Raw genomic sequence first — 11,202 nt, forward strand, 5'->3', positions numbered from 1 at the left:
GCTGATTGATGACATCCAGTGTCATTCCTTCCCCCTTCTAGTTATCAAATGCGTTTGTTTGGTTTTCACATAGATTTTACACATCTTCTTTCATTTATGCAACCCTCGGCATTCAGGTTATAGTAGGAAAATTCATCAGAGAAGGAATTATCAAATACATCTTCAGGAGTATTGAAGCCCTCGTTGTATTCATGTGTTCTCAGCTAAAACATTATGTGCTGATAAGTCGGACACATTTCCACCCATATAAACTGGTAAACATATCTTTAAAATTAAAACCAGAAGCCTTACATAAAATCAATTTTTATTGAGCTCTTCAGAGAGTTGTAAGATTAACTACATGTCTTCATTAAGCCTTTTCCTTAAAGGGTATTCAAACAATACTGTCTATTTTAAAATAGGTAAGCTATCTAGGTAAAAAAACCAAACCAAACCAAACCCAACCACAAATAACAAACCCTGGGGTATATCTTTGGAAGAAAATGTCTTGTAAGAGTTTGAATATTTATATCTCAACTCCTTAAATATCACAAAGTCAACATTTCTTAAGAAATGGCACTCAGAACATCAGGCAGTTGCGTCTTATTGAGGTTTAGCCTGACTGGAATGGTACATCACTGCTGTCCACCAATTATCAACACAATAAAAATACTACTACTGAAGAGATCATTTAATAACCTAGTGTTTTGGTTTCAAGCTATGGCAAGCCTCATGGCAAACAACTGTCTTCATATAATGGATCCAAAATATATCCTGCTTGGACAAAATGCCTCTTTTGGGTCAGCAAACTATGTTAACCTAAAAAAATCAACAGATAACATTTTGCCAATATTTTCTGGAATGCTACAATTACAAAAATAAGACAACTGTGGAAATAAATAATACAGCCACAGCCTATGTTTTCATAAGCAACTGTTCAGCTGCAGCACATAGGGAAATTTTGGGCTATACACATATACATACAGATAGGGTATTTATACTGACACTGCATACCCATATATAGTTTGTCTTGTAATGATGCTACATTTGTACTTTAGATTACTAACATTGCCTGCCTAGAAGTCGGTGATGTGGAAAAGCATACACATAGCTGAAAAATATTTGTTTTGGGTTTTTTTCTTAGAAAAATGCTGTGAAAAGACTGATTCTAAACCCTATCCTTATGTTTAGGAAACCTACCAAGATTGGGTGGTAGGCAATGTATTCCTTTTAACTGCAAACAGTGAGATCTTCTAGAAACAGTCCTATACGTGTATCTGTTTTTTTGGATGATGACCTGAAGCTATCACAAATGCCTGTTTTTGTATTCTATTATTTTCATGTTCAATGATTTATTCAAGAGTGTGCAGGGAGAGGTCATGGTTTCTCCTACCGTCCCTAAGAAGAAGATATCATATCGATTTTTAACAAGTTGGTTCTCTAACACAGCTTTTAAGAACCTTACAAACTTTGGAAATGTGCCAGATCACTTTGATAATTTAAACTTGGGGAAAAATGCTTGTTTTAAGGGGTTTAAGACAGGTACTATCATTAACATAAATTATAATTTTATTTTGGGAATTATTACTAAGTTTTCTAAGAGGCACTTCTGTGGATAGAGCACTACCATTAAAAGATGCAAGAGTATTATACATTTTTGACTGTTACTTTGTTGTACTGTTGTATTGGCAAAAGAAGTAAGATGAATAAAAATGAAGTTCCACTGAAATGAAAACTTCCAATCAATTCAAACTGGATTTCTGTAAGGAACAATGCCACTGCACAGGCAATTACAAGACTAAAACTCTCATTAGATATTATTGGAAACTGACCTGTTTTCTTGTATAAAACCATCTGCAACTACATGTATCTATTATCTAAGTTTCTCAAGGCCTTTACAATGTTCACTTCACACATCTTTACAGTGAATATTTTTATTCCAAACAGGAAAAGAGCTGTAGAAATTGAATGACTGCCAGCACAAAACCACAACTCCAAAATCCTACCCTCTCTTCTGTAACTATTTCAAGAAGCACATCCCTTATATCAGTGCCACATTATGTAAACTTTCCAGAAGTTAAATGGCACAAAATGCTTATTAGCAAAGGCTGCTGTGTAGCGAGGAGGTGCATGTCAGATGGCACCGCTTGGCCTGGTAAGAATCTTCCAAAGGTTAAAAAATCCTGCAGAAACCATTTAAAACTCCCAACAAACTTTCCCACAGAACTACTGGAAAATATTTTAGATCCAGTCACTGGTCAGCTCCTTGATTTTTTATTAATTTTCAGACTTGTCAACAAAACTCAGGAACTCAATTTGTTCGTATTCAGATGAAGAGGGACATACCATTTAAGATTTCTGTGGGAAAGATAAATGAATCACCTCAGCGTCAAATTTTCACTCTATACAATCCAAAACAACAGGTAATGAAAACAGAAAAATGACCCATATGGATAGGTGGTACAGATAATTGCATAGTAAATGTTGTTTATGTAACAACTGAGATGCTCAAGCAATTCGTGTCCTTAAACCCAAACACTTTGCACTTTCATAAGTCCATGTTATTAAAAAAACCCAAACAAAAGCCCAACACCAACAATGTAACATATATATTCTCAAATGATGCTGTTTTCAACTCCTTATCCCTCTCAAAAATCTGGCTTGCGGCCACACTCATAACCATGTCCTGGCTTGGGGGCTCTAAGTGCCTTTTGTGCACTTGCCACACAACCTATAGCTAGGCTGAGACTAATGAAGTCTTTCATGGTCATGCTTCCAAGTACTTGTACTGTTTTTAATATCCTCCCACCTAGTTCTGCTCAAAGTAGTTTTGTCTGTCATCTCTGCTAGTGATTTACTGATAAGATCCTGCTGATGATAGAGGTGGGAGGTATTAGGGCTTTCACTCTCCTAGAGCAAAGCATTAAAATATTCCTTTTTATTGCTATTTGGCCCACCTGTCCGCCTGAGTTTACTACCCCTCTCACACGGACAACCCAAGCAAGCAAATACCTGTAGCTCAGCCCCTGCAGCGCGCAGGTCAGTGTAAGAAATCAAATGCGCGTTCCTTGAGGCTTTGCACCAAGCAGCGTGCCAAATAATCATTCAGTGAAGGGTGTGAGGGACAGCTAGACTGCCATTTAGGTCTTTTATTTTAATTTACAAATTATTCTGATGCAGAACAGATCAAAAAATGTCCGTCAGTACCCTATGAATATTAAAACAGTGACTACTGCTTGTGATCAGTCTTTGAATTGCAAGTCTGAAAAGCTTTTGCTAATAATGGTCATTCCTGGGGCATCTTGCATGGCAACTTACACCTCTGTGATCCTGGCATCTCTTTCAGAGGAAAGGCTACCCTCTGAAAAAGCTTATAGTCTTTGAAATAGCTGAGCATTCTTTCAGAGTATTTAGACAGTTCAGATGTTTGCTGCACTCCCTTCAAATGTATAAAATAATCCGTCACCTAAAAAGCATTGAAACCCTAAGCAATGTAGCTTCTGGAAAGTAACAGATTTAAAAAATAAGCTAGAGGCAGATTAATGGAATAAAAAGTCTCAGTGGGAGTTCTACATCTTCAGGGATTAAATTCTGTAGCCTACAGAAACTGATCCCCTTTTTAAGTAGAGGGGACCAAAAGAAGGAATGCAACTGGTATACTTGTTTGGTAAACACTTGTGGAGATTAATAACAACTTTACAAATGGATCAAATCAAAACAAAAGTACCAATGAAGTCTAATCAAAGTAATTTTCTCAGTTAGCCCTTTACTAAAGAATAAAAATCCAAGTTAAATTTAAAAATCTAAAGAATTTGACCTAGTTTAAAACTTGAAAATAGAACAGTACTGCAAATATAGAGGAATACCCTCATTCCATCTAAGATATAGGAAAGCAAGATATGGTTTAAAAAAAAAAAAATCCAGAAACTGACATCTGGTGAATAAAATACAAAGACAGGGTAAAAATGGAGAGGAACTGAAAAGGTAAACATCTGTTTTCCATACTGTCAAAGAAAACGTTGGAGTTTGCACCCCTGTAGAATGTGAAATCCCACAAAAAACCTAACAGGCCTTTGAATCAAACCCACTATGAAATACAGTCAAATTGAAAACGTTAAAACATACCCAAGTATTATTCATCGTATTATGCAAACATCTAAAATGCAAAATTTGGCTCGGCAAGTCGGACAAGGCACTTGGCTCGACAGCCAGGTCTCTGGGTGCTGCTCGTCCTGTCGGCTGGCGAACCATTTGCCCATGCAGGTGAGGCACCACATGGGCCGACAGTAGCATTGCTGGCATTCCCCTTCGTTTGGCTCCTGGCAGTTCTTGATGAGCTTGATGTTAGCAGTAGTCTGCATACACCCTATGCATGGCTCCAGCTCCTAAAGGAGGAGAAAAAGATCAAAATTACAAACTGAACAGAATGGTTTCTGGCATTGCTCTTCAAAAGCTTTTAGAAAATTATCTGCATGCAGGGATAGCGGGAACCTGAGTTGGGCAGAGCCTGAAGGCAGAACTGCCCTATCAGAAGATAGCAAATGCGTTCAACCTCCAGAGCCCTGTTTTATTAGACCACCCTCTAATGAGTGAGAACAAAGTATCTCTTTCAACAGAAAACCCAGGACTGCTGCATGAGATTGATAAAACAAAAATGACTGAAAAGAAACATTCTTTCTCTCTGTGTAGAGCCCCACCTGTTTACAGAGCACAGCAGCCAGAGCAAGGTAAGCAAGCCACCATCTTTATCATTCCAACATACTATTTTTCAAAAAACATACCAATATAGAGGAAAATAAACAAAGCAAACAATTCTTACTACTTATTACACGCAAATGGCTGTTCCTATCTTCCACCTTTGTTAGTAAGAAACATAAAAGAGGATCAGGGCTCTACTGAACTCAATGGACACTCAATTTGAAGGACCAGAAATGTACTTAATTTTGCTTGGATAAAATTGGAATAATTGATATTTCCCCACAGTTAGTTACGTGTCATGAACTTGCATATCGGGAGATAATCTTGCTATGAAATATTTTACAATTAATAAACAATAATTAGCATTTCCCATATGTCTTCCAGCCAAAGCTCTTTAAGAACTTGACAAAGTTCAAAAGACAGCAGACTGGGCAGGCATGAAGACCCGAATCCTATTCATACTGCTATCAGTGTAACAAAAAGAGCTCTGCTTTGTTGTCTCTAGTTCCCACCTCCCGTGTCTCCTCCCTTGTCCGCTCAAGTGTCTGTTCCACCACACCAGGAGCTTGACTTTGGAGCAGATCATCTTTCATTTCCTCTTTTCGCCTCCATCATTTCCCCCCACCCAGGTTCACTGCAAAGCCTTGTGTCAACATGGGGACAAGGAGTGTACAGGAAGCAGGACTGCTTCTTTCACAAGCTCTATCAGCTTTAACTTCTGAAACTAGGGCTTGTCTTAGTTTTTAGGCAGGAAAAAACTCTAACATAGAAAGTTTAACTAACTTTTTCAACTTATTCAAGGAGCTTCACAATAGGGAAAAATCCCATGTTGTATTTTTAATGTCTGTATCATAAATTCTGATGTTATTTATCACTCGATGTTAAACGAAAACTCAGTAGCTCAGCTTACACTTAGATGTGTCACAAATTAAAAGCCCTGCAAGAAAGCAACTCGTCCAAATGAATAGTACCTTCTCTTTATTTTGAAGATCTCTTTTTACTGTATCCTGGTGCTGCAATCAGAACTTGCAACCACGGCATGTCCAGATCTATCTGATCAGTTTTATTTTAGCTAGTTCATGTAACAACTGCACAGTGAAGACACCATATAAGCTCCATGATGCTACCAAAACTATCCCTTACTCACTCCATTACCTAGAACATCTGACACAGGCTCACTGCTAGGTCACCAGAACTAGTTTAATTAGTTACCTTTGGTACAATGAACAGTGTTCTAGTCACACTTCTAAGTGCTGCACAAGTGAAATAACGACCAGGTCTCTACAAATATTACTGAAGGAAGGACTGCATGGTATTATTTACAATTAAAGCAAGCCTAACTTAAAAATCATTAATTTATTTCAGCAGATCCAGCAAAACCTGGCTGTCTAGAAAAGTAAGCTGTAATGGGGTAACCTACCTAAAGAACTGTAACAACAGCTGTGATTCTAGCTCCTATACACTTTCTGAAAATGTAACCTCATCATTTCCAAATGTTTTCAAGTGAAATTTTTATGGGAATTATTATAGGGGACTTTCTTCCACTCTGCTGTTTCTCATGTCTCAAAATGTAATGTTCACAATACTGTTTGCCTCATAGAAGGAACAGAAGCAGCCAGAACTGCTTCTGCACCCATCCTGACTGAGCAAACAGCACTTTGGTACAGGTACCACTGACACGGAGTCCTGACTGGAGTCAGCCCTGCTGCGCAGACCTTGAGAAATTGTGCTAGGTCACATCTTCTCACAAAACTAAGGAACTTAGGCTAGGTCTTATCAGGAGCTAACGGTGCCAGCCTGGACTGGAACTAGACGAAACTAAAACTGCTATGGCTGCACACTTGCACATACACCAAAGGGGAGTTGGACTACGAGTCAGTCACTTTACGCTAAAAATATCTGCAGCCCCGCTGAGCCCACAGCACTCTCCTGACTGGCAGCGGGCTGTACGGCGGTTCATCGCCTCTTGGGTAGGACACTAGTTATTCCTCAAGGCTGAGAGATCCCTTACCTGGCATGTTACCTACAGCAAGATGAGTGACACTTTATATTAGATCTAAAGCATACTGTATACAAGCTTACTTAATTGCTAGAAATGCAGTAAGTAGTAGAGGTTTTGACCATAATTTAACAATAGTTTAGTTACCATTTTATTACTCCTTAATTATAATTTAATATTAACATTTAATAATTATTGTTTAATTAATTAATTCAATGATGATTTAATGATACTTTTTGGTTAACCCTACAATGATGACTTCTTTTAGTAATTCACCCGTGACAGCCCTACGTACGCAGTTATCAATTACACAGTAATCACAGGCTCACCTGCATTGAAAAGTGTAATTATTACAGTGGATAGAAAATCTCACCTGAGTGCTTGGAACAGGATATGGCTGGTTACTTTCCACCAGAGATGTAAATGTTTCTAGAAATAAATCACTAAGGCTTTGATGGATCACAACATTAGCTGCATTGATGATGGGAGCACGGAGCTTTTCTCGGAGCTCCCCATACTCTGTGGAGTTCAACCTGATGAGGAAAAGATGGGACAAAATGTTACATTGATTATACATTCAGATACCTTGACAGGACATTGCAAAGAAATTAATCCACAGAAAAACCATTAAGGTTGGTACATATTAGTCAGAATAAATACACAGTGAGCATTTTGTTTTATTCTTTTGTTTAGTTGTTGGTTTTTGACACAACTTAGACAACAGAACACACTGTCCTCCTTCATATCTTTGTCATATTGCCAACAGGATAGGCCAGAGATGAGCTAAAACATCATACAAAAATAAAGGCAGGCTTTTGAAGTAATCAGCACGAACAGCAGCAATACAGGTACAAAAATAATGCATTAACTGTAAAATACTGTATGCACAGTTTCTGTCCACCTTTCTAAGGCCTATTTACCTACACCATATCTAAATTCTGCTTTATAAACTCCTGAGGACAGAAATTAGAGTTATATCATGTGGTATGTATCACGTTGATGTAGTACAGAGAAGTATTAGGGGAATGTCAATCAGCACCAGTTTTTGTCATTTCATTATACAATTATAGATAAAACCTGAAATTTCCCAAAGGTTACAAACAGCTGCTGAATTTGACTTACTCTTTGATTTAAGGCTGCAACAGGCTGTGGTCCACACTAGGTTGCTGCTGCTGCTAAAGTCTCTCTAAGCAAGGCCCACAGACCTCAAGAGGCAGGTGAGACCTTGTGCAGATTCTGTAGTGACACATCACTGTTGTTACCCCTTTTTAATATGACAGTTCTGAAGTGTAGATTCAGAACTCCCCAGCAGCTCAATGTTTCCACTCATTACGCAGCTTTCATGAAGAATTTCAGGGAACATTGCCCTGAAATTCCTCCTCCTTCCTACCACTCACTGAGCCCAATACAATGTAATATTGGTTTAGCTTTAGCTCCCGGTGGGCTCCATTGTTTTAACTACTATAGGATAGTGTCATTTGCCAATAGATGCTATCTGTGCAAATAACAGAGACCTTTGTATCCAGAGGAGAAATTCACATTGAACATGCACGGAAATGTGGCCTGCCTGCACAAAAGCATTTTTCTTTCAGACACATCCCACTGTATCTAATTCCTGATATGTACAATGATCCTATATCCTAAATAGGGGAATTTTGTCCTATGGCACTTCTGTTAAATCCTGTATGGCTGCATTCTAGCAGAGATTTGCTATTTCTGTACTTTTAAACACTGCTGTACTGTTTAGCCAAAAAATAAGATTCTGGATTTGGATTTTTTTTCCCTATAAGGAATTGTCAAAGAAGCCATGATTTTCTCAGCTGGGGATGTAGTTTTGTCACTCTGGCACTGAAGCACTTCAAGAAGTAAATAATTAGTTGTTTTATACTTACTTGGTCACCACTCCCACAGGTCTATAAAAGTCTCCTCTTTTCTTAGGATTGTCATGCTTACCTTAACTAAGCTCTTGTTCTGTTCACCTGGATATCTAATACAATCACCTCTATGGCTTCTTCATGCTTGCCAGGACGCCTCTGCTGACCTGTAAGATCTGCCTCCTTTTACTTACCTAGTAAATAAATGTTGCTGACATACACCAAGCAGACACCCAAATGCCTTTTCAAATATATAGTTTTAAGAACACTAGCATGGCTTTGGGTACTCCTTTTAATGACACAGCGACAACAAAGACTTTAGCACCATTCTAATCAGCGTTACAGCTTTCTGCAGAACTTGCACTTTTGCTTAGCTACACAGAGAGACTGCTGAAAAAAATAGCACGAGGCTCTGGAAAACAAGCCCAAACAGTTCACAGCACGTTTGCCATGATTTACTGCTAAGAGAATACAAACATCAGGAATGGACCACAATTACTTCCTTGCTTTAAGGGCAGTCAGCTTACAGCAGCTCAACAAGAACTCTTCTGAGCAGCGACAAAATTAGGAGCCTTGAGCAGAAGGAAAAAAAAAAGTCATGGGTGAAGAACATCCACTTTTAGAGAAATAACTATTTCTCCTCCCCTAAAATTTGGAAGATCAAAGATTCTCCCTTTTATTTCTGTTCTACATCTTCCACCTAAGTTTTTCCAGTTACTTCTTTCTACATCTAGGACAATCCTCTTCAGATCAAACAGGGCAGTCCCTCAGTTTAGCCACTGTGGATTCAATGCTGCAGGTGTATGAATCTTTCCAAACAACCTTTTTTCACTGCACTGTGTGGCGGAACTGTGCATACAGCATCTCTGAACACCAGGCAGAGAGCAAAAAGGAAGGGATGAGACCCAAGGAATCTTCAGATCTGCCACCAAAGCACTATCAAATAACATATATATAACACAACAGGGTAGTTGTTTTACCGGATATCAAATGCTTTCACGTAGGGGTTAATACTGGAAACACGGATGGTGAGGAACTGCACAGGCATGTTTGAGTCTGGGGTGAGTTCATGCTGTCTGGAGTCTGTCACTGTCAAGTGAATGTCCTGCTGCTGGGCAACATGTAAACAGTAGGCGGTCACTTTAATCACCCATGAGTCCGTAACAATCACCCTCGCTCCTGGGGCTCCAGTAGCAAATTTGTCGATTCTCCTAAATTCTGTATTGATGGAAGAAGCTACTGCCCTCCAACCTGACTGCGGGAGAGCATGAACAGCGAGTGTTCGGGCTAACGGATGATTATTCCAACCTTTCCGTGACCAGTAATATGCGAGGGTACCGGTGACTGCTGGAAAGAAAACAGCAAAGAAAAAGAAAGTCTTCCATCCTTTTGAAGCCAGGTAGAAAGAGCAAAGATGTTTTTCTGGAGCAGCAAAGCACATACCAAGGTAATAACCTGCAAGGAAAAAAGACTTACTTTCAGGATGCAATTAAGTATATGCATAAACAAATCCCCCTGACTCATATAGTTATCTAACCAGTGAGCTCAGCTCCTGGAGAGCTGCTGTACTTCTGGATGACAACTCAAATTCAAGCCTCTTGTCCTAAGCAATCTGAAATAAAATCTTAGCTGTCATTTATTTTTACCAGAATTATATAGCTAAATGAAGCTGATTCAAATGTAACAGGTTAAATAAAATTACCTGTAATATACCACTTTTATCAGAATTATGTATGTAAAGGATTGGAATTTGCTGATTGAATAAAACTAGTTGTGAGATGTCAGTTTTAGCAGAATTATATGGCTAAAGGAAGACGATCTGAATTCGCTAGTTAAATAAAACGCTATTCCTTTGTAACTGCTTGTTCTCCAATGCAGCCGAGTTGTTACAAAGCTTAGGCTGTACATTACAAAGAAGCTTGAGCGATGCTAAAACACAGTATATCCAAGACGTAGAGTGTCACCTCATTCACCCACAACTGGAACACAGGCGAGGAACCCCCTGGCTCCCGCCCGGCCGGCTCCCGAGCGCAGGTTCACCCCAAGGCCGAGGGCTGTCAGGGGATCTCACCCGCCCCGGGGCCCTCCCGCCGCCGGCCGGGGCTCACCCAGGGGCAGGAGAGAGTGAACCAGCAGCGTGCCGGTGCTGCGCCGCAGGTGGTACTGCACGAAGGCCACGTCCTCACTGCCCAGCCAGGCGCCCAGCAGGCTCTGCACCGTCAGCCCAGCCGAGCGCATCTCGTCGGGCGTGAACACGAAGCAGACGGCAAACACCACGTAGGCCAGCGTGAAGGTCAGCGCCGGGCTCGCCATGCTACGGCCCGCTCCCGCCACGACCCGGCCCGGCCCGACCTGCCGCCCCGCGGCTCCCTGGGAGCGGTAATTCCCGCCGCCGCAGCCCCGGATGGGCGAAGGGGCCGGCCCAGCGTGGACGCTGCCGGGTCCGCCGGGGCGGAGCCGCGGCCCAGGGGATATCGATAGGAGACGGGTTCCTGGCGCTGGTTCTGAGGAGTTTAACCGCCACCGCGTCAGCACGGCGCCATGACAAATCACCCGCGCCTGCGCACTACATCTCCCATCAAACCACCGGTTCATCGGCCAAGTGTCGCAGCTGTCCCCGCCCCACCCTCAGAGCGCTCTTTTGATTGGCGG

At 40.7% G+C, this 11,202-nt stretch overlaps 1 protein-coding gene across 1 annotated transcript; it reads right to left on the bottom strand.

Moving 5' to 3' along the window:
* Window positions 1-287: 287 nt before the first annotated feature.
* Window positions 288-11,117, bottom strand: TMEM129 (transmembrane protein 129, E3 ubiquitin ligase). The gene is made up of 4 exons (XM_065837627.2): window positions 10,659-11,117; window positions 9,531-10,005; window positions 7,050-7,209; window positions 288-4,364 (listed from the first exon to the last, which is right to left on the bottom strand). Exons 1-4 carry the CDS (start codon window positions 10,861-10,863, stop codon window positions 4,116-4,118), a joined length of 1,089 nt encoding a protein of 362 aa, XP_065693699.1. The 5' UTR covers window positions 10,864-11,117; the 3' UTR covers window positions 288-4,115.
* Window positions 11,118-11,202: the final 85 nt, after the last annotated feature.

This window comes from Patagioenas fasciata, chromosome 4, assembly GCF_037038585.1.
Source record: "Patagioenas fasciata isolate bPatFas1 chromosome 4, bPatFas1.hap1, whole genome shotgun sequence".
Taxonomy (NCBI): Eukaryota; Metazoa; Chordata; class Aves; order Columbiformes; family Columbidae; genus Patagioenas; species Patagioenas fasciata.

Excerpts from the sequence above, each read along its gene's own strand:
- TMEM129 (XM_065837627.2), bottom strand. The coding sequence starts at position 10,863 with ATGGCGAGCCCGGCGCTGACCTTCACGCTGGCCTACGTGGTGTTTGCC. Across the intron at positions 10,006-10,658 it reads TCACTCTCTCCTGCCCCTGG|GTTATTACCTTGGTATGTGC; the intron begins GTGAGCCCCGGC and ends TTTTCCTTGCAG. Across the intron at positions 7,210-9,530 it reads GTGAAAGCATTTGATATCCG|GTTGAACTCCACAGAGTATG; the intron begins GTAAAACAACTA and ends TTTCCTCATCAG.